The following is a 21,539-nucleotide window of genomic DNA, read 5'->3' as shown; positions in this document are numbered from 1 at the left end:
TGTTCTTTTAACTCTGGACTCACTTCACCACCAGTGTTAATCGTCTCATCCTGTAATTGTGTTAAATAAAACCAAGTAAATACAAACTTTTATTTTAATATCAGTCCATGTTAGAATATCTAAAAGTACATTACAGAGGACGTCATGCACAAAGTGCACCAATCTTATCTACTCTTATTACAGTTATGGTAAGTTTTGTACAACGCTACTTGAAATTAGTGCAGGATTTTATCACAACATTACAATTGTTAAACACTACTTAATTCACTTCACTTACACAATGGAATATATTATGCAAAATTAATTGGTCCAACTGCCGTGAACTTATCTAAAACCGATTACTGACTTCCTTAACCAAGACTGGACGCATTCGAGGAACTGCTTGGTCTCCTAACCGGCAAAGGCGGCGGAGGTGTCCTAAAGTTCATCGAACTTGTGGACATGTAAAACTCATCAGCGTCACCCTCATCCCCCGATGATGGCGTTGGAGAAGGAGATGGCGGCGACAAAACCCGATCCTCTTGATCCTGCAGGATTTGGCGGAAATCCTGGATGGATTCGTTCAAGGACCACAGTTGAGATAGAAGAGACAAATCCAGCTGGCGAAGGCTGTACTGTAAACAAATTACCAAATAGATCAGTCGAGAGAACTTTCCAAATATTCATAGAGGGTCAAAATATGCAAAGCAACCACTCCAAGTGAAAGTGTGACTTTTAACCTGTCGCAACTAGGGGAAGTAACAAAAGACGAAATTAATGGACCGCGTCAACTTTCCAAGACCAAAGAAAGATTCGGATTAGAAAACGCTGCGATTTCGAGTTGTTTTCATTGAACTAACGGTCCTGAGATAGTATCACTCTAATTTTGCTCAGTTCAGCAAATTTCGGTGACGACAGTTATAATGTTTTTATTTGCATGTTTGAGATTTTATCCGGTTTTTGCCATGTAATGTTCTAACCAGTTGTTTGTCGCAGCATGATTCATCCGCAATCTTCGCGTTATTAGTCATTGAAACAATTTTGACACGCTTCTGACTGTTCTTGTAAATTTTCCAGGACAAATCGCACGAGGTCCGCATGTTAATTTGCATATACACTGATAATTTCACCGCGTTCTGCATGCACGGCAAACCAATGCAACGTGGGGTTAATTTGAAACTCCTTTTAGCTCGTTTATTTTTAGAAAACACCACTTTCTCGTTATTCACTCAGTTAACAAAAGTTTTAACGCGAAAGTGAATCATTTCGCAAAAAATCTCAAATTCTTCTGCGGTTTGAGTGAGCGCTAACCAGAACGGTGTGTACCACCAATCTTGAAGATCAGTCGGTCGTGATCGTGCTCTATGTGATCATACCCTTTATGCACTCAACCAAGCATAAAAGCAGCACGATTGCTAATCACAGCCTCGCTATAATTTTCACCTATTTAATTACCCCGTAAATCTCTCTATTAACTCGGGGAATGATAACTTAAAAGGCTACTCTAAAGAAGAGCAATAAAATGTAAAGCATTTCCTGACGCGTCTCAATTTACTTGTCTAATTTTATACTTTAGCAACGGCGCAAGTATAATAAATAAACCCATCATTGGTGAATTTTGGGACTATGTTCCACATGTCTCACCCAACCGTGTCTCAGGTTATGCAACATTGGTTTTCATGTTGTTGTACCACCTGCTTGTGTTATTATAATTCATCATGCATGGAACACCGATTCTTTGTTTTCATTTCCCATCGTTGAGTTTTATTCCGTTGGCGACAATGCCCTCGTTATCTATTCTGCCATTAAATTCGAATCCGTGCGTGTGGTTACTTGGGGTGAAAACAGTTGCGGCTCAAGCTGAGACCATAACATATGACAAAGAAAAAGCGTTCTCAAGTTATACAATAGCGAGAAATAAACCACAACACTTTCTAGAATTTGAATTTCATTTACTTATTAAGAGTGGTGAGAAAATCGAATTTTGACCTAGAAATAAAGTTCAATTGTTCCTGAAAGTCACGGAGCGGCTACCCATCAAAACCTCTGCACTTTTAATCTCCGGAATTTATCAAGGAAAGTTTGGTAACTGCCAGCGTCAAACAAAAAGTCGGGGGTGTTATTGTTATGTAACTGCACACGTATTTTTAACTTTTTTATTTATAAACACGTTTACAAATGTGTAGTTTCGTTCATTGCGTATTTAGCAAACGCAGGATCTTCTAACAAAGCGAATGGATGCCCCGGAAACCTGGCCGTCCTCCCACCAGAGATAGGTACAGTTAACTCGTCGTTTTGAACTCTGTAACCGGCCTAGATTTGCTTGGTCGTCTTAAAAAAGACCTAACTAGTCCCATTAACGCACACGTGGGTTATAATAAGTTTGAGGTAGGTTCAGATCAAATAATTCAAAAGGTGAGCAAATGACCCATATTAGCTTAAAAAGACGTAGAGGAACAAACAAAACAATCACATGGTTATTATTACATTTACAGCTTTCTAAGGTAAGGAAAGTGTTAAATTGACGGTGGAACAGAAACCAATTATTCAAAGGAAAAAATGAGAAAATTAGACGGTGCAGATATGCGTCATTTCACTCTATAAGGAAGCGAATAATCTGTGCCCCAATCGGTGACTGCTGTTTCAAATCCGGTCATGTCGAATTACAGAGTCCATGCACGTCGTTGGTCAACGAAAATACCCAAAACACGATGGAATTTAATGCGACCCATCCCACACATTCGTATGCAAATAATTAAAGTGGAACGGTGATCCAGTTGCGGCAAGGTCATAGCGAAAATCAAAGGGAAAAAGGAATGAAAACTTTCGACGCCAACGAACTGTTTGCTCCCACTTATCTTCAAACGCGTTGACTTGTGATTGCATGTAATTATTATTATAACATGAGAATAATAAATTACTCATCCTAGCTTATCTCGAGACAATGTCTGCAAAATAACCATCTTAACAAAGGTCTGGGTGGCTTTCCATAGACTCCCAACTAATTGTGACGTTGGTTTCGTTGCCACTACCATTAAATTTTTTCCTGGCAAAAGTCAATCTATCAACAGTTACACGAGTGTGGTTTCTCACGTTCCTGCCGACCCTTCTTCTCTTCTTCTTCTCGGTTGGTTCGTTCAGGTCGTTCGCAGAGGCCACGGCGGAAGTCGTGTGGTCTTCATTCTTTACATAGGACTAGATGTGTAAGACCGACACTCGTTAAGCCGGAATCTTCTCAATCCCAAGCGTAAACTCCTTGGGTGAGCACTAACGCCAGATGATGAGCAAAAAAATTGCAGAACCGGACTACTAGCAGCCATCATCATATTTTCAAAGAGGAATAAAAGCATCGGCGAGCACACTTAGAGAGGTTCTTCGGTTCGATGCATAAAGATGACCTTTCACTCTACATCTAATCATTACAAGGTGTGTGCTGGAACATTACTTCGAGCAGTCCAGACACTCCTTCGTTGAAATTAAGCGTTATGCAAGTTAATTGTTACATCACTGGAATTGGACATCGGAGTTTTAATTAACCCGTCCGGTCTGGGTTACGTATTTGGAGCACTTTTTGTCGACGTATCAAAATTCAGACAATGTCGAACAATTACCGGAAAGTACATTTTTATTTCCTTGATCTTATCAAGGTAAATAAAAGATAACACGCGAAAACGCGAACAAATAATTTCGCTGTTGGGTCAGAACCAAGGTCATAGTTACCTTTTTCAGGTATGTTATGACCACAGCGACCACACATCCGTCAGCGTCATGAATTAAAGAAAACTCCATCTTTAACTCGTCCTGTATTATGTCGCAACCCATAGCTGGAAGCGATTATATTTTTCATTCAGAAATTTGATAAACAATAATAATGCAGCGCAAAATGAAACTGATAATGAGATAATGAGTGTGTGACGACTAGGGTAATTAAGATTGCGCAACGCTAATGAACGGAATGAGCACAAAAATCGAATGATATTAACTGACTTTGAATCATCATTTGGGTTTTATTGTGAAATGTGGTTGATGGAAATATGTACAATACATTACTGGGAAATAACCGATTACGGTATGACGTTGCAATAACCACAAAACTGCCTTAACTTTTCTGGGCTAGAATTTCAATGTAAAATTGGAAAGAACAGATGGACTTCTGTAGTTTCCATTGATATTTCTATGTCTACAATGCCGATAACATCAAGTGTAGTTTACACAACACTACAGCAAATATTTACCAACGTTTAATTTGAAAACCTCGACTATTTGAAAGTAGAAAATAAATGTTTGTTCACACAGAAATCACCGTTTGATAAGTTTATCCGAGAAATTTGATCCTGTGCCAACTCTAGTTGGGATTATTAATGTTGATTTGTTCATCAACACTTCATTTTACATTAAAAGAATGTTTGGAGAGTGTCCAAATTTCACAGGAAATTTAACTTTTAATAGCTTGAAACAGGGAAACTGCAAATTACAATTGAACGACTACCCGAGTGCTAGTTTCCATTGCCTGTAAGCACGTAAAAATAGGAAAATGCAACAAAATGACGTTTCCTCCATAAATCAAAAGAAATTCAACGGATATGCCAACAAATAACTTCCGTCGATCACGTAACCATAAAAAATAAACATAATTACATACTGTAGGTAAGCATCGTTATAAATTCATTATCCTGGATGACGATATACATCATCACTTTAATTAAATAAAACTCTTCTTTTACGTTGATTTGCAAATCTCTGACGACAAACGAAAGAAAATCTAGAACCGTCCCAAAACACTCAAAGTGTTACTCGGCGTCCCTTCACTGGAAATGATGCCATAAAAATACACATTTAGCTTTAAAAACCTTCCTTGGCTTAATCTTATTATTATTATTAATCCTTGGTATCTACCATCAGGTTATGTGCAGTGGTTTGTGACGTCACGTCAAGCAGAACAGGTGAATTTGTCGAGGACAACGTACGAGAATGAACAAAATAATAGATGATGTGCAATCCTTTCGTGGCTAACAGCGATTTCTTGCAAAACTTCATGGTATTAAGACGAAATGAAAGGTTACGCGCGATGCCAAAGACCTCTCACAACTTGATGATTTGACACAAAATGTGAAGACTGAAGAAAATCGTAAGCTAGTTTTATGCGTCTGGTTGAGTACCACGTTTTAATGAGAATGCTTTACATTGTGTTAACAATGTAATGTTATGAGCCGAATTCTCGTCATTAAGTTACACATTGTTGAGCACGACCTTGCGTAAGCACCTATCTCAGCATTTCCCCTAGCAACCTTGGAAGCGCGGTTCAAAATCCCTTGGAAACACCTGCCCTTTTGTGAAGTTACATTAATTGCAATTTAAGTCTTTGACCTATTACGTCTTCGTGCTACTGCAGTTGCAATCAACTTGTCTCCTTTGGAAATAAATCGTACAAGTCAGCCTTGGTATGAAATTTTTACGCGTATGATATTTGCGAAACGACCTTCATTCAACTTACCATTTCACGTCTCAGAATTGCCAACTGTGTGTCTAAGTTAGTTGATTTCCTCCCCGAACTGGGGGTGAGGGCATCTCCATTGATTTTTGGGTGCGGAGGATACACCAAATGACCTGCAGGGGTTTGGCCTCGCATTGACGTTGTTCTCACGGGAGTTGGGGGTTTTGTTTGACCGTCCAAGAGGTTGAACCCGCTCAGACTTTTAGGCAGTGGAGGTAGGCCGTGAAGCGAAGACATTGTTTTTATTCTGGAAAAGAAGGAACTAGCTTAATAGGGGTCTTATCAAAACAATTTATCGATATGAGGGTACCACGATAAACGGTCAAAATAACTAAGTCGGAACGTTTTTAATTTCGCTAACGGATCTTTCACAATGTTAATTATAGCAAAAGCAATGTTTAGCAATATCGTGATAAAACAGTGACGTCCTGAGGCACAAGGAAACATATTACGTAAAGATCCTCAGTACCTTTCATAGTCCAGCTTCAATTTATTCTTGTCGTCTTCGTTTTTAAGATCCTCAATTGTGATCTGACAACTTGATAATCTCACTTCCTGTCCATCACTCACTTCCACCCAGTCTGAATGTTGAATTTTAGACACATCAACACTATCACTACTACTATAGATGTCCTTCGATGGCAATCTTTGCCTCTTCATGATTTTTTCATCTTCGATCCTCATACTCTCCAACTCAGAAATTAACAGCTCGTGATTCATCCTGTCATCAAATTGAACCTTCTTTTTCTCCGCCGTGGAAGTATTACTTTTATCTTCAACAACCACAACAGTTGGGACACTCGTCTCAACATTCGTGTTGATAACAACTTTATTATCATCGTCATTCGAAACTTCCAAAACACTCGCAAACATTTCATCGATCAAAGTATTAACATGGTTGCGATCATTTAACATTTGGTCCCATTGTTTGTCTTCACTTTTAAAACTCTCGGCCCTTTCAACCCTTTTTTCCTCTTTGAAGCTCTCGGCTTTCTTAATTTCAACGCGCTTTTTTTCCGGCTCGATTTTCGGCGATTGGAAAATAACAGTTCTAGTACTGCACTTAACTTCCTCCGAAATGGATCTTTCCAAAGGTACCGGTTTCTGCACGTTAACATTGACCGTCGATTTGGACTTGTTGATGTTAACCGGTGGTGGCGGCGCCGATCTTACGATTTTTTGCTCCGGTGATGATCTTCTCGTTTTCGCTAGAGCCTCCGCCACCAAGGACTTGCTGGGTCTTGGTGGCACCGGTGGCGGCGGTTTTCCCATTTTTGTCGAGGGTGTAGACCTCATCATAATCATTTTGTGACGCACGTTAGTCACTCGGATGATTCACTACGCGGTCGCAGTCAACACACATCATTCTCGGCCGCTGAAAACCTACTAAATGCGATAAGCAGCTGGAACGGCAGAGGCCTTGCGACAGGTAGAAGGGGAATTAATGCAATAGTTAATAGGTGCTCGATGAAAACACAAACAAATACGAATGCCATAAAACAGTGAAAATTACTTTCCCATGGTGTTTTCACGAAGGGTGGAAATGTAAAGAATGGGCTCAAATTACCTCGTTAGACAGTCATATCCTATTAATATTAATTAAATTGGATGAACGGGAGTAATATGCGGAAGGAATGAAAATATAACGGTGACTCTGGAAAATGTCAACGAGATTTTTCCAGTGGAGTGCATTCCGAACAGTAATTCATTTTTAACGCCTACATCAACTCACAAGGGATTGTAACTTTCAAATGCGGCATTGAAATCACGACGTTAAATATTTTACGACTCGTTTAATATCAACTTTCAACTAAACCATAAGAATTCTAAGTGAACATCCAGTTTCAATTACGACGCCACATTTATTAAAAACTAATTTGTGAATTTGAAATGAATGAATACGAAAGCTGTTGTTTTCCAGGCACACAAAATTGTAGCTAACAATAGAGTTCACATGATTTTTGGCAAATACTCGGAAACTTCTGATTTCAAACAAATTTTAATTAACAAAATGTTGCATCTCTGAAAAAATCATGTGATAATAAAAATTGTTATGTAACTGTTGGTTGCGAGAGTAGAACAGTGTCGTGACTAACCATATATTACTATAACGTTTCTTGCCATTGTCCTGATGAACCAAGATTTGTTAGGAAAATTCAGGCTGAAGTAATTTTTATGACAAAGCGGTTCCTTGAACTCTATCATTAAGAACACCGTCAAGGATGGTACTAATTAGAATAAAACTGTCTACTTGGAACACCTTTGAAGCGATTTTTAGCCGATAAAGAAGTGTCAGTCGTGAGTTAACAGTTAATTATCACAATAAGCTGTTTCAATTTAATTTTCAATCAGTCCTCAAATCTTGACCACTTAGTCAACCCAACATGCTATGGAAACTCAATTAGATTAAGCACTTGTCCATTAGTGGACCAAAGTGATCCTTGACATCCATAATTACGTTTTGGAAGCGATCGATACCAGCTATTGTGTTCATGTGCGCAATTAATCGAAATTTGATTAAAATTCGGTGGCATGTAGGTAGTCCCAGTAAAAGGCTATACAAAATGTGACATGCGGTATGGATGAAAGAAGAAAAATATAAGAAAAAGAAACTGCTCACAAACTTTACATAAAGTCAATAAGCCTGGCGGATAGAAAAATCTGCAAAAAAGAGAAAGAATACAAGAAACAATACATGGGATGAAAAAATTCAGCACAATAAACCAGCTGAGTTAGAAATTTGCAAAGCAAGAAAAAAATAGAGAAATGAGATATCTAATTGGTTTATTATATTTTTGGGTCGTATTAGACCGACCAGCTAAATAAATTAACCGCAAGGAACTTACATAACATTTCGTTTCCAACAAACAATCCCCAACTAAACTACACCTACATGTAGTCTATAATTAAGAACTACCACAAATAAATAACAAAATTAACTTGGCAAACTGTTCCTACCTTTACTTATTGTTGAATTTCCACCCTTGTCGGCACATAGGGCATTGCTGATTAACAGGCTGCGACTGAAGCCACTTCACAATGCAGTGCATATGAAAACAGTGCGAACACTGGCCCCAAACTAATGGACAATCATCACCAGGTAACTTGCAATCAGGGCAACACCCATCGAAAGGCATACGACAAATCCCACAATTATCGTCATTTGCAACCCATCGCCAAGTCGCAACCCCCGTCCAATCTGGTATATAAAAAAATTTAAAATAAGCAAAAAAAAAATTGAGGTTATGTCACAAAACTGAATCAGCGTTCTACTTACTTTTGACCGTCAATTTCATTATTTCTAGGCCATGCAGTATAGTAACATTAAAGTTACAATAAGATTTAATTCACAGAAACAAATAAAATTAATCAAACACTGTGTATAAGACGAAATAAAAATGGCTGCACTAAATGACAGCAACCAACAATACACCCACTTGATTCCGGGAGATTCGAAATTGTAGAAAAATAGAATTGTTAGAAATAAATTAAATAATTATTATAATTCAAATCTTTTATTAATGTAATCTCATGTGGCTGATTACGGCGTGCTCAGTCCCAAATAACTTCCCGCAAACGGGACACGCACAAGTTTTTATTTCCACAATGTTATGTTTGGTCTTTCTGTGCGCCCTCAGTGAAACATTCTGTCTAAAACCCTCTCCACAGATTTCGCACTTGTATGGCGTTTCATTGGTGTGTTGTCTCACATGAGTCCTTAGCGCAAACTTGCTGGAAAACGCTTTATGGCAATACTCGCAGATGAACGGTCGCAGTTTCAAATGTGCTGTTTTAATGTGCTTGTTGAGGTAAAAGAAAGTGAGGAAAGCTTTACCACACGTCTCACAAATATGTTCTTTTTCGCCTGAAAAAAACTATTAACAAGTGACGACAAAATCGCGATTATACCTGCATGTTTTTTCTTATGTAACAGGAAAGAGTAGCGTTTTCTAAAAACTTGACCACATTCTTCACAATTGTAGATCACGGTACTGTGGGTGTGGGCAAGGTGTCCTCTCAAACTCTCCAAGCTCCTCAAGCTAGCTCCACAAAGTTCACAAATTTGAGGTCCTGAGGAATGATTAAGGAGGTGTTTTTTGAAGTTACTTTTTGAGATTTCAGCTTCACAGACAGGACATTTCTTCTTTTGATGAGTGTGGTTTGTTAACTGTTTTCTAAATTGAAATTTCTTTTCGCAAATATCACAGCTATAAGGGCCTTTATCCAGGATTTTCACAGCCTTTTTTGACTCTAATAAAGTGTTGAACTCTTGGTGTGCTTGCTTCATGTGGATGTTGTATAAGCTTTTGTAGCGGAAAGTGACTCCACATGTCTTACAAGTATGATTCACGTCTTTGCACTGTTTATGCTTGTGAGCAATATGAAATTTGTACTCACTAATATTACTAAAGGATTTGTTACAGAAATCACATGTTTGTTCATCACTAAAATGCTCTTCTACATGTTTAGCTAGTAAATTACCTTCCATTTCCATCCCACATATAACACAGTTAGAGCAGCACAGCTTCAGCAATTCCTCAGAGTCTGTTAACTTTACAAGATCTGTTTCAGGGTTCAAGATAATATCTGGGACTTCAAGTTTCACCTCAACGTTATTTAAAAGAGAAATTTCTTTGAGTTTTTCATCTGCTTTGAGAATGTTCTGTTGAATGTTAAAAGCCAGCTTCATGTTTAAAAGACACTTCATACAAGATATTGTGGGCATGACATCATTGGCGTTAACCTGCAATGTCCTCGTTATAAAAAGACACGACAGAATCTTCATCACCTTTATAGAAGTTAGAGCTTCCAACATTTCTGAAAGATTGTTTTCCAACAGAGAATAACAAACGGAGGGGTACGCCAGACATAACCTACAAATGCGCTTATTCATCGCTACCGCCTACAAATAATGATTTTTTAGAAATAGACTTCTACAACAATTAATTATTCATTTGAATCAATATTTGAGAGATACGATTTTAAAATGTTATTCGAAGAAAACAAACTTGTCGGACATCAAAACAACTGATTACCAACTGTAGAAAAGAAAATTTTAAAATTTGTGGAGGGCACCAGAAAGCTCTAACGTCGCTCCTAGTAGACATTTCTTTTCATTCGTATCTCGGTGAGAGTATAATGGTCTTAGAACGGTGGTTTACATGTCTTTTAGCTGGTTAAGTTATAAATAACTCCATTATTTTCAATGTTTTGAGTTGGCGCGACCACACTAAATTAATGTTGGCAGCTCTGGCTTTCACTTTGAAGTTTTGTGACGAAGATGGCAGCGTTTGGCGGGTCAGTGGTTATATTTTTCTTGCGCGCTTTAACTTCCTGTTAGTGTTAACCACGTTGTGTAAACAGTTTTTCCGAGGTTTTGCCTGTGACAAAGACTTGTTTTGTTTTATTTTGACGTTGGATAATGGAGTTACAAAGAGGCGTTTGCAGTTTATGTGCAGAAAGCACAAGAGTTTTAACGTCGTCAGATGCCGAACAATTTTCTAATTGCTTACCTAATTTGTTTTCGGGGAGTTTTTTAACGGAAACTGAAGTAAGTTCCACGGAAATAAAGTGATGTACTAAAGAAGTTTCTAGTTCCAGACCATCAAAAACGCAATAAAAATATGTGGGATTTGCTGCCACAAGATCCAAATCGCGGAAGAAGCAAAGTCTCACTTGAACAAAAGTGATGAAAACCACGTCAGCGACAAAGGAGTTTGTCACTTTTGTAACACAGACAAGTGTGTAATGCAAGTTGATAAAACTTGGAAATATTTTTCTCACAGGACTGAAAGTTACCTAAAATCTGCAAACTCAGAGTTAGGTGTATGCCCAAGATGCCTCTTCTATTTTGATGTTATATTCAGCTTTAAATCGAAGTTGTTAAATAAATTTGTGAGTATTCATTAAACTTCTATTTATCCAGTAACGTTTGTTTTGCAGCCAAAATTAGTTACTCAAAAGAAGAAGAAAGTCCTAACCCAGAAACAAAATGATACCCCTAAGAGAAAGTCTTTATCAAACTCACCTCCAGGCGCCAAGAAAAGGAAGATTTTTGATAACTGCTTTGATTACCTTCAACCATTGTGTAATAATAACTATTGCATTGAAGATGAGTTGAAAGAGGACAAGAGATTGTACAGAGGAATAGCTTATGTTGATCTTAGAAATGCTAAAAACTTTGAAGCTAATGAGACACCCAAATTGCGTCCTATTATCAAAATTAAATTGAAACCTAAAGGCAAAAAATCTGAAAAAGTCTTACTAAGTCAATCTGCAGATATTCCTAAAGATGAAAACAACAGAACTCATAGGAGACATTCTTGTATTGGTATCACGGAGCCGTCTGAGGAAAAACTTGATGAGACTCCCAAATCAGCGATTGTTTCAAACCTTGTGCCTAAACGCCGCGTTTCTACCTTCATAGACAATGGGGAGAACCAAGAAACCAGTGAGATTGCTCCAGTAGAACCTGAAGAAATTAAACCCAGTACTGAATTACCACCAGAAGAGAGCACAGAAGCAAAATTGGAGACTAGTGAAGAGACCACTGTTATAGAGACAAATGGGGTGGACAAATCTGACCAAGAGAACACCGAAACCGAAGAAAAAGAAGAAAAACCAAAGGAAGATGAGACAGTAACTGAGGCCGTCAACGGCAAAAAAGAAGAACCTACAGAAGTCGTTCCACTGGATTCTCCTTCTCCCGCAAGTTCTCCAGTGCCCTCCCCTAGAAATGATTCTGATTCTAGTGATAAAGATCAAAGCAAAGATAACATAGAACAAGACGGGCTGGAGCGTAAAAAGAAAAGAGTTACGTTTAGTGATGAGATAATGGATTTACTCAATTAAGATTTTTTGTAACATTTTTACGGTGGACTACTGTTTTTTACATAATTGTAGTTTTCATTCTTCAATAATCCTTTCTCGCAATGAATTATAAGAAAAACAAAACTTGCTTTCTTGTGTCCAAAAGTGCTCTTTTTCGTCGATCCATAGAATTAGTTTCATTAAATTTTCTTTACCTTCTTCAGTGTTGTCGCACTTTTGAACTAAATTGATGAACGCCGGAAATAACTCTTCACCTGCAAACAAATCACCTCACAAATTTGTATGCTTACTTTGCAGCCAATCGAATTATTAGAATCTGTTGAATTTGAACATTATTTGTTGTGTATTGTAGGAAGATATATTTTGTTTGGTTTACAATAAATTTGATGACTTTGTATCGAAATTTGTGTTTTACGTTATTCAAATTATTGTCGTAAATTTAAAAAGCTGGAAACAATGTTAAACAAAAAAAAAACGAATTAAAGTACCTGCAGAAATGGCCGACCACGTCCTCGTTTTCTCCCTCCTGTGTAAATCTTTAACCTGATGATACATGTAAAAAGCCATCATCATGTAAGGAGTAGCTTCGTACGGTTTCTTCCGCTTCAAATAAACTTCCCCCGTAAATCTGTAAGCTTGAGCAACAAAAAACGGTAAATTGTTCTTCTGCGCTATAATCTTCAAGTCTTGTAAATGTACAAGACACTCATCGGATTTCCCATGTCTTGAAAAAAAGAAGTCAACATTTGAACCCGCGTTGTCTTTTACTCACTGTAAATTCGCAAGAGCTAATGTAGTTTTACATTCGCACACTTTATCAACGAGTTTTCGACGGGTCATTCTGTTTAACACTTTTGTCGTTGTGGCTATAGCATCTGCAGATTTGTTTAATAAAAGTTCGCAACGTGCGCGGATTAATAGAGCCTCGGCTTCACCAGCGTGGTCACAAGCCTCTAGTGCTCTTCTCCGAGCTACGTTACAAATGTCAATAGTTCTCTCGGGATCAGATCTTAGAAGAGATTGGGCTTCATCGATCAACGCGCTGTAAAGTAGTCTACATGATTCTATATAAATCACGTCTTGTTTCTTGTTCAGGATCTTGGCGCAAGACCATGATTTTCCTTCAGACATTTCTCTGGCTAGATCGAGGTAGAACTTCCCCGCGTCGACTTTCGTCCCGTTTTCTACCAGATATTTCCCTATTATGAAATACGCGATGGCTTCTTGTTTGTCGAAAGTTCCTGGATATTCCATTGAGACACACTGGTATAAAAGTTGCTCCCCTAACCACCACCAGTCTTCGGCGCCAAATGCATAGTGCGCCGCTAATCGCAACAGTTCTTCCCATTCCACCGCAAACCTCTTCCCTTTATGAGCTTTTTCAGCAGCAGTCAAAGACTTGACAATAAAATCTAAATTTGGTTTGGAATCTTTCAACTGTGGTCGAATCCAGTCCACACTTCCCGGATCATGTTTCTTACGATTTTGAGTTTGCAGCTCTATTAACTGTCGGATGAACTCCGCGGTGTTAATGAGACCAGCTTCTTCTAAATCTGCAAGAATTGCTTGGTGGTAAGGAAGACGATACTTTCGGATGTCTTGTTTTGTTAAGACTGGCAAACTATTCCTGAGGGTCTGTCGGAGGCGTTCTTTTTCAACTTTTTTCAGACGCTCTTTTTTTACCGGGGACACGGTGGCGTCTTCGAGGTCCTTTTCATCGTACAGCGACATTTTTGGTTTTAGTTTGACAGTTTTGTTAATTGGTAACTCAGGTTTTGAAATTGGTGTCAAGATGACTATCATCCACGCTTCTGCCTCCTACGAGAACCAGCTGCAAGGAATAAAGGAAACAAAAATTGAAATTCTGTGGGCGATGTGCATTTTTATTGTTCTATTATTCTACTTTTGTAGCGACATCACGGATTTGTTCGAGCGATGAGTTTAAAATAAAAAGCGGAACCGATTAGTCTCGAATTTTATCACTTGTTCGAGACGAGTTAAGTGGAAACGAATTAAATCGTCTATTAAAATGTAATCATTTAATCAGGCTTTCATTCAAGTTCATTCATTACTCAATAATTCTCAATTCGTTATAATTCAGAAAAGTTATCGACTTCTTAACGTTGGTTTTTGAGATAATTATAATCGTCTGAAGCATTTCACGGAGTTGTCGTCCATGGGTGGCCTATATATGGGCAGGTTTAGATTTTACCAAACTAAATGAGTCATTATTGTCCAGCCTACCACGATTCCATTGACACTACTATCGCCCACTGGGTTTCATATGGGTTGGCTGAATCTCGAACTATCGCCACAATTAAATCCATTGAAATGACGAAGAATGACGATTTTTGATAAGAAATTTAGCAATTGGCTCCTTTTTTGAGGAAAATAGAATGAACCGCTCAAAATGTATGAAGTAGATACTAAGAACCGGAAAATTTAACATTGGAAGCTTGGAAATTTTAAAGATGATACATCTGATCCTGAAAACTAAGACTGAAAGCCAAGGAATCTGAAAATCCGAAATTTAAAGCAAGCGAAATTCCGGGACCAAAAATAGAATCAAATTCTGCCTTCAGTTGAAATGTTGTTCCACCTCCAAATGACAAAAAAGATATGTAAATATTTCAACAGGTGTAGACATGAGCGTGCACTTTTTGCAGTTACGCGGAAGTGCTAAATTATTTTCACATTTAGTGGTAGAAATCGGAGGTTAATAAAAATTATAGGTCATGGTAAAATAAAATTGAATTCCAAACGAGGTAAGTAAATTTTAAGCACTTGTAACATAATCAAAGTGAGAGGAACTCAATCTTAGACGCGATTTCTACGCAAATTTTTCACATTTTCAGTTGTGGGAGTTTACAAAATCTCATCTCATTTCAAATTCCTTTATAAGACCACGATGATGTCTTTGGAAAGTGGGCAGAAGTTTTATAATGGCATCAAATAAATACAATAACATGTTACTAGTACGTGTACACAGGTCTTTAAACAATGAGACTATTGATCAGTTTAAAATGACCTCGGTCCTTGTAGCATGAGAGAAAATCTCACTTTGGATTAACGACTACATGACACGGAATAAGTAAACACGCCAAAATGACTTTCTCTGCAATTAAACCAAAAGCCTAATTGGAACGATTTTCTAGAAGATTCTTACAGTGGGTGTAGAAAATCAATTTGTAATTATAATATAACGGCAAAATTAAAATAATTTTGCAATCCCACACTGGACAAGTCAAACCACCGGTGCTTCCACATCATGAATGAACGACCGGCTTACTGTAATAAATGACACATGTTCTTTAGCTTACCTAACAGTTGTTGGAAATTAAACTTACTCTCTTTTGATTTCCTTGTAGATCGGTAAAAAACGTGACGTGGGTAATCGAAGTATTATAAACTTGCCACGGACTTAAATGGTCATCATTGCGATCGACATGTTGTCCTTTGAGACCACCTCTCCACCAATTTCTCCAGAGAACCGTCCACTTTTTTCAGTGGTGGGGAACTTTACATAGTCGCGGTTTTCAGGATTTAGAATCAAAAGTAGTTGAAGGAACTGTGCGCGGAGTTTTGTGTTGGGCTTGACACATTTTTGGAATAAAAATTGCACCACAACAAACGTAAGCTCAGCTCTAGGTTAAGTTGTTTAAATCAAGTGCGAAAATTAGTGTTAATCAAACTATTTGGAAATTTAATTTGTTGAAATTCGTATTAATATCTTACCGCTAAATCAGAATTGTGCGTATCGCTATTTTATTTTAATTGCACACTTTATTTTTTATGGACAAAAAACGAATATGAATAGCACAACCAATTAAAAAAAATCGTAATTTTCATTATTAGCAATATTCGAGGTCCAAGCAAATATTTAACGATTTTTTATTGTTTGCAATGGGCCAGTTCAAATACCACAAATTATCATTACCTAAACGAGAGGTCGTAAAATTTTGTTGCACCAAACAAAATTTATGTTCGTGTGCACTCAAATCTTCTACCAAATTTGAAAAAGTGAGTATTGATCGGTTTCGTTGCTGACTTCGTGATTGCATTTTATCCTTCTCTACCTATTAACCAATAGCTGAACGAACATTCGCTAAAGATTTTAGCAGGTCAAGATACACAAAATAAGGATAACATGGTGCCTGGTACCATTCCAGATAAAAACTGTGTGCTCCGATAAAATGTCACGAAAACTTCAGTGTTGTGATTTTTTCTTTTGTAAGTAATTTATTGTTATTAATGGCACCAGTCGTTGACTAAATGTTTATACAAGGATCATGACTGTACCTTTACGCTTTGTGGTCACAGACCGGTAAATCTTCCTTCTCTATTTTTGGGCATTACATCAGTTGGTCGTTTAAAATGAAAAATGAAGATAATTATTTAATTCTTGTAGAGTTTAATAGGTGAGTAGGATTGTTGGGAGCGGCCTACAATTTTGGATTTTAGGTCGAATCGATGAGTAATTGAATTATAAATTACCGGAATGAAATAATCACTGTAATTTATTAGTTTCAATCTATTGATTCGGATCCGACTAGTTCTCTCGCGTGCGGCAATTGGATGCGGATTTTTAATTACTGTTGTTGTTATTTACTACCTATTTTTGTACTCCATTTTCCACAAGGATTTCTCTGTTTATTAAACTGAACCTTGAAATGATCTCATCTCGTAATGGTATAAATACAACCACAATTACGATCGTGATTTTTTCTATTAACATGAATCTGATCTCACACAAATGAGGAGAAAATCACATCACTTCCGTTGCTGGAAACCTGAAATCCGAAATTTCGATACTGCTTTCATTAAAATTGCTTTCATTACCTTCAACACATTTACCTTCACCCAATTATGACAACAGAATCAAAGTAGAGACCATATGTTCGCTGATTGTGGTGATTCATAAAGGATAAATTGAAATGATCAAAAATAAGAAACTTCTAACAACAATACACCTTAAGAACATCTCTGAGATCTGTAGGACAAGGTCGAGGTCTTCATAAAACTCGCGAGAGTATAAAAATGTTAGGTGTTAAAATTCACGTCCTTTAATTACAATAACAATAGTTTTTCTGGTATGACACCATCGACAATCTTAACATATTTAATTCTACATTTGTACAATTTTGCGCTATCTTAATTAATTATTGTTTCATTGACCGGTGAATTTTCTAATGACATTCCCACTCACCTGGAAATATGATGTCATTTCTATAAAAAGCGAACTAAAAATGTACGTAATCGGTCTGTAAATGGCAACAACTTTATGCGATAATTTTATACCTAGAAACAATAAATTAGTTTTCATTTTTGATGGTTAATATTCATGAGATGTCCGCAACATTGTTGGATAATAAAAGTCATGAATTTATGCCTGTTTTGGATTTGAAATGGCAAGTGCACAAGAGATATTCAATATTATGCAATGCAAGTTTGATCTGCACTGATGATTTTAATTACATATTATGTTTTTAAAAATTGGATTTCCAGAAAGTTGCAACAGCTTTCTTCAATTAATCATGACTCATTTATAGGCTGATTATATTTGGCCACGAACGGTTGTGTAGGTTGCATTTTTAAATACTATAAATATTAAAAAGCCAAACATGTGTTCCCATCTTGCATTTTAATGCACATAGACGATTATTCCAGAAAATGGGTGGTTTTACTCAACGTCCATGGACCCCAACAAAACGACGAGGTCCTATCGCCGCAGAATACAAAAGTCCGGGTCCAGCCTGCGTCTCTCTTCCTTCCTACATAGGTACTGCACTTACGAATTTAGCTCAATTATACGTCATGTTTAAAACACTAATTAGAGAGAAACATCGTTTTAACTAATCCCACACGTCCACAGGTAAAAAAACATCGGAATCAAAGAGTGGGCGCGCTCCAGCTTTTAGTTTCGGCGCTAGGCATAATGGTAAGGTAGAAAGTATCGGGCCCGGACCTGGACAGTACAATGTGACCGGACTTAGTGCAAAAGGTGGGTTGGAATTATATTTTTAATAAATCAGTGTAGCAGAAAACCAGTTCTGATATCCCTTTTCGACTTGTTTGTTCCACGCCCATATAAGGGCGAAATGTCCCCGTGGGGGGCTACGCGATGGACAGATGGTTTTCATTTTTAAAGTGATTAAAAGTTTCGTCATGAGCTCTTACATCACTTGATTGACAGGATAAATGCTCTCACGTTTTTTGTTACACTTTTAAGCCATTTATCATGCTTGAAGATGGAGTTGTTTGTAACAGGAAAAGACACACCTCCTGCTGTCAGTTTGCATGGACGTCCAAAAGACGCAAGATCTGAAAATTTTCCTGCACCGGGAGATTACAATCCTGATAAGGCTGAAAAAGTGATTCATGATAATGCTCCGAGGTACACATTCGGGCTGAAGACTAATGTTGAGAAACCAGTGGATACGCCAGGTATGCCTTTAACCAAAAAACGGAAATTAATAACTAAAATTGATAATTGATAGTTAATTTTGCTCAGATTAATGTAACTAATGATAGTTAGACTAAGGTTAAAGGTTTAAAATTGTTAACACAGCACCTAACGCCTATAAACCATTGCGCCGCTCAAACGCCCATCGCTATTCTTTTGGGATGAGAACGCCCACTCACAGAGTGTCAGACACTCCGGGTTAGTTATATTTTTATTTTAAGTTTAACCCTTACTTTATTATTTAACCTTTATTTTAGCACCCAATGAGTATAACGTACCAGATTCTGACGAGTCGCCAAAATACAGTTTCGGTGTCAAAACCCCAATCGAAAAACCATCTGAAACACCTGGTTAGTTATTTAATCCAGCTTTAATCCAGATTACGGTGGTGGTACTAATCTGGACCGCTTTTTATTGTAACTAAAACTTTATTAAACTCGTAGCTCCCAACGTTTACAACGTGCCTACCGCCGATAAAGTCTTGCACGAAAATGCGCCCAAGTACAGTTTCGGATGCAAGGTACAATTGGAAAAGCCTTCAGAAACTCCGGGTTCGTGTTAAAATTTTTACTAACACTAACTTGTGTCTACTAATCCAAACTTTGGATGACATTAGACTAATTTCTGGTAAACTCTAGCTCCGAATGTTTACAACGTACCAAATTCGGACAAAGTTTTGCACGAAAACTCTCCGAGATACTCGTTCGGGCAAAAGGTTCAACTGGAAAAACCCTCGGATACGCCTGGTTAGTGCACAAACTAAACTTTCTTTATTAATCTTTCGCTTGATGGTGTTGCGCTGAATCTGGTCTGTTCTCTCGTTTTCGTCTCTTTAATTTATTTTTTCCTAGCACCAAACGTTTACAACGTTCCCACTTCTGACAAAGTTCTGCACGATAATTCACCCAAATATAGCTTCGGAAATAAGGTCCAATTGGAGAGACCCTTCGACACGCCTGGTTGGTTGAAAACCTGACACTTAACTCTTGTTTTTGTCAGTTTAAAACTGTTACGATACCCATAAGTTTTCCGTTTTAGCTCCCAACGTGTACAACATCCCTTCCGTTGTCGGTGACAAGAAATCCGCTCCCTCTTACACTATCTCTGGAAGAAACAAAGAAATCCTTGATGAACGCGTAAAAAATCCCGGTCCAGGACAATACAACAATGTGAATCCCGAAAATTACAAGCAACATTCTCCGGCTTATACCATTGGTGGACGTACTAACGTACCAATGGATTCTTCAACGCCAGGTCCTGGCGTTTATTGTCCGGAAAAGGTAACTTAGAATTACCGTAAGTTTAACTAATAAACATCTCGTTGCTTACTAACTTAAGGTTACTAGCCACCTGCTTCATCCTCCTTCGCATTCTTTTGGGATAAAACATTCGCCTTTTCTTGGCTCGCAACATATGTTCCTAAGACGTGAAAAAACGTCGCTACTTTTCTAACACTGGTGATACGAAAAAAATAGTTTTTATGGTAGTAACAGTGTTGTTTTAGGTCGACCTCGATTTTCATCCAGCCCATAGTTTTGGAATCAAGCACTCTCCGTATGCAGAACACTATTAAGTTCTAACAGACTGCAAAATTATCTTACTGGACCATTGCTTGCATTTAACAGGTTGCTTCGTTGTTGATGGAAGTTTATTCAATTTAACAGTGTTATGAGCTTTCATTAATGTTTGTTATGTAAGTTAGTTCCTAGAGATTTTATTATATCGTCTTTTTGGTAATATATTTATTAACATTTTTTTTTTCGTTTTAATTAATAAATCAAGAGTCATTCTTTTTTATGAGTGTTTTATTATCACTTGATTGCATTACCGTGCAGTTTTGGAACGATATAAAAACTCTTCGGGGTAAACGATAAATCATTCTGACTCTGCCACCAGGTAAGAACTTGACTGTTTTTGTACTTTTTTTCTAAAAATTAATTTTCAGAAAAATGAGATTCGTTGCCCTTTTGTTCTTCGCAGTCGTTTTGACTTCTGCTTACGGTTGGTATTTGAGACCCAACGTCTTTTCGACTTCCTCAAATGGTGACAACACCCAGCTGTACCAATCTTTGGCTCAGTTCTTCGGAAAATTGAGCAAGGAGGCTGCCAATGCTGCAGTTTCTGCTGGAAGACGCTGATTTACGAAAACTGTTATGAATTGGATTTAATAAAGCATTAAAATGATTTTTTTTTTATCTTGAAACGCCCAAAAAATTTGCATAACAAAAGTATGTCTCTATCATCAAGAATGGTTTTGGAATTCATGTCATTTACTATTTTGTCGCTTTGTATTTATAGTGAATATAGCTAAATACAGGATGTCTCAAAACTCTTGACCTAGAGGCAACAATTCTAAACAAAAATTTCAAAACAAAAATTTTTTAACTCAAAAAATTAACAAAAAACGGTAGCTATGGACTCATACTATCATTCATTGGTCTGATGAACATTACATTCTCGTTGCGTAGGATATTTTACTCCATCTCTAGAATAAGATTCCGGAATTGGTTATTAATTTTTTATCCTTTCTCAAATACCTTTAAACTTAATCAATTTTTGTTGTATTTTTGTGGGCACCTGCCCTTGCTTTATGAGTTCTGGAACATCCTGTATGTTAAAAATTATTTAAAATGTCACCTACGTCAACGTTTTAGTTACAGTTTTATCTCCAAGTTGTTTATTTTCAGGTTTAAATTCATAATTTGAACATTCTTTTTAAAACTAAATGCTCTATGATTGAAGTTAACTACAAATATCAGTTGAAAAAATCCA

General features: G+C 37.4%; 6 protein-coding genes and 1 long non-coding RNA gene across 10 annotated transcripts; 3 read left to right on the top strand and 4 right to left on the bottom strand.

Moving 5' to 3' along the window:
• Positions 1-76: 76 nt before the first annotated feature.
• Positions 77-6,889, bottom strand: lmgB (lemming B). The gene is made up of 3 exons (XM_088042747.1): positions 5,943-6,889; positions 5,474-5,720; positions 77-614 (listed from the first exon to the last, which is right to left on the bottom strand). The coding sequence occupies exons 1-3, from the start codon at positions 6,776-6,778 to the stop codon at positions 351-353; spliced, it is 1,347 nt and encodes a 448-aa protein (XP_087898873.1). The 5' UTR covers positions 6,779-6,889; the 3' UTR covers positions 77-350.
• A 1,542-nt stretch (positions 6,890-8,431) lies between these two features.
• Positions 8,432-8,912, bottom strand: lmgA (anaphase promoting complex subunit lemming A). The gene is made up of 2 exons (XM_088042748.1): positions 8,751-8,912; positions 8,432-8,672 (listed from the first exon to the last, which is right to left on the bottom strand). Exons 1-2 carry the CDS (start codon positions 8,767-8,769, stop codon positions 8,434-8,436), a joined length of 258 nt encoding a protein of 85 aa, XP_087898874.1. The 5' UTR covers positions 8,770-8,912; the 3' UTR covers positions 8,432-8,433.
• A 66-nt stretch (positions 8,913-8,978) lies between these two features.
• Positions 8,979-10,517, bottom strand: LOC148169741 (uncharacterized). Its single transcript, XM_088043364.1, has 3 exons — positions 10,263-10,517; positions 9,383-10,217; positions 8,979-9,338 (listed from the first exon to the last, which is right to left on the bottom strand). The coding sequence occupies exons 1-3, from the start codon at positions 10,365-10,367 to the stop codon at positions 8,992-8,994; spliced, it is 1,287 nt and encodes a 428-aa protein (XP_087899490.1). The 5' UTR covers positions 10,368-10,517; the 3' UTR covers positions 8,979-8,991.
• Positions 10,518-10,795: 278 nt separating this feature from the next.
• Positions 10,796-12,707, top strand: LOC148169740 (uncharacterized). Its single transcript, XM_088042985.1, has 3 exons — positions 10,796-11,024; positions 11,069-11,368; positions 11,417-12,707. The coding sequence occupies exons 1-3, from the start codon at positions 10,896-10,898 to the stop codon at positions 12,323-12,325; spliced, it is 1,338 nt and encodes a 445-aa protein (XP_087899111.1). The 5' UTR covers positions 10,796-10,895; the 3' UTR covers positions 12,326-12,707.
• On the bottom strand, positions 12,380-15,728 carry LOC148169739 (tetratricopeptide repeat protein 29). The gene is made up of 5 exons (XM_088044223.1): positions 15,652-15,728; positions 15,471-15,592; positions 13,077-14,135; positions 12,793-13,028; positions 12,380-12,558 (listed from the first exon to the last, which is right to left on the bottom strand). Exons 3-5 carry the CDS (start codon positions 14,105-14,107, stop codon positions 12,380-12,382), a joined length of 1,446 nt encoding a protein of 481 aa, XP_087900349.1. The 5' UTR covers positions 14,108-14,135; positions 15,471-15,592; positions 15,652-15,728.
• Positions 15,729-15,830: 102 nt separating this feature from the next.
• LOC148169737 (uncharacterized) lies at positions 15,831-20,521 on the top strand. 4 transcript variants are annotated; one of them, XM_088042990.1, is made up of 12 exons: positions 15,831-15,936; positions 17,972-18,083; positions 18,177-18,305; positions 18,572-18,748; positions 18,873-18,965; positions 19,025-19,117; positions 19,211-19,318; positions 19,406-19,513; positions 19,619-19,726; positions 19,806-20,047; positions 20,106-20,224; positions 20,272-20,355. In XM_088042990.1, exons 2-11 carry the CDS (start codon positions 17,975-17,977, stop codon positions 20,217-20,219), a joined length of 1,281 nt encoding a protein of 426 aa, XP_087899116.1. In that variant the 5' UTR covers positions 15,831-15,936; positions 17,972-17,974; the 3' UTR covers positions 20,220-20,224; positions 20,272-20,355. The 4 variants fall into 4 exon arrangements, with proteins under 4 accessions (XP_087899116.1, XP_087899112.1, XP_087899113.1 ...); XM_088042986.1 differs by lacking the exon at positions 20,106-20,224 and having other exon boundaries at positions 15,832-15,936; positions 20,272-20,521; XM_088042987.1 differs by lacking the exons at positions 18,873-18,965; positions 20,106-20,224 and having other exon boundaries at positions 15,833-15,936; positions 20,272-20,521.
• LOC148169738 (uncharacterized) lies at positions 15,944-17,965 on the top strand. Its single transcript, XR_015770543.1, has 3 exons — positions 15,944-16,324; positions 16,395-16,534; positions 16,590-17,965. It is a non-coding gene; the product is annotated as an uncharacterized LOC148169738 (long non-coding RNA).
• Positions 20,522-21,539: the final 1,018 nt, after the last annotated feature.

This window comes from Gnatocerus cornutus, chromosome 8 (genome assembly GCF_029298725.1).
Source record: "Gnatocerus cornutus isolate USDA-ARS CGAHR chromosome 8, icGnaCorn1.1, whole genome shotgun sequence".
NCBI classification, from domain to species: Eukaryota; Metazoa; Arthropoda; class Insecta; order Coleoptera; family Tenebrionidae; genus Gnatocerus; species Gnatocerus cornutus.
This window is presented reverse-complemented; position numbering and strand designations above follow the sequence as displayed.

Excerpts from the sequence above, each read along its gene's own strand:
- lmgB (XM_088042747.1), bottom strand. The coding sequence starts at position 6,778 with ATGATTATGATGAGGTCTACACCCTCGACAAAAATGGGAAAACCGCCG. Across the intron at positions 5,721-5,942 it reads TTGAAGCTGGACTATGAAAG|AATAAAAACAATGTCTTCGC; the intron begins GTACTGAGGATC and ends CTTCTTTTCCAG. Across the intron at positions 615-5,473 it reads CAATTCTGAGACGTGAAATG|TACAGCCTTCGCCAGCTGGA; the intron begins GTAAGTTGAATG and ends ATTTGTTTACAG.
- LOC148169741 (XM_088043364.1), bottom strand. The coding sequence starts at position 10,367 with ATGAATAAGCGCATTTGTAGGTTATGTCTGGCGTACCCCTCCGTTTGT. Across the intron at positions 10,218-10,262 it reads AAGCTCTAACTTCTATAAAG|GTTAACGCCAATGATGTCAT; the intron begins GTGATGAAGATT and ends AGGACATTGCAG. Across the intron at positions 9,339-9,382 it reads ACATAAGAAAAAACATGCAG|GCGAAAAAGAACATATTTGT; the intron begins GTATAATCGCGA and ends AGTTTTTTTCAG.
- LOC148169740 (XM_088042985.1), top strand. The coding sequence starts at position 10,896 with ATGGAGTTACAAAGAGGCGTTTGCAGTTTATGTGCAGAAAGCACAAGA. Across the intron at positions 11,025-11,068 it reads GTTTTTTAACGGAAACTGAA|TTCCAGACCATCAAAAACGC; the intron begins GTAAGTTCCACG and ends AGAAGTTTCTAG. Across the intron at positions 11,369-11,416 it reads CGAAGTTGTTAAATAAATTT|CCAAAATTAGTTACTCAAAA; the intron begins GTGAGTATTCAT and ends TTTGTTTTGCAG.
- LOC148169739 (XM_088044223.1), bottom strand. The coding sequence starts at position 14,107 with ATGATAGTCATCTTGACACCAATTTCAAAACCTGAGTTACCAATTAAC. Across the intron at positions 13,029-13,076 it reads TTAGCTCTTGCGAATTTACA|ACATGGGAAATCCGATGAGT; the intron begins GTGAGTAAAAGA and ends CTTTTTTTCAAG. Across the intron at positions 12,559-12,792 it reads GTGGTCGGCCATTTCTGCAG|GTGAAGAGTTATTTCCGGCG; the intron begins GTACTTTAATTC and ends ATTTGTTTGCAG.
- LOC148169737 (XM_088042990.1), top strand. The coding sequence starts at position 17,975 with ATGGGTGGTTTTACTCAACGTCCATGGACCCCAACAAAACGACGAGGT. Across the intron at positions 19,319-19,405 it reads AAAGCCTTCAGAAACTCCGG|CTCCGAATGTTTACAACGTA; the intron begins GTTCGTGTTAAA and ends GGTAAACTCTAG. Across the intron at positions 19,514-19,618 it reads AAAACCCTCGGATACGCCTG|CACCAAACGTTTACAACGTT; the intron begins GTTAGTGCACAA and ends ATTTTTTCCTAG.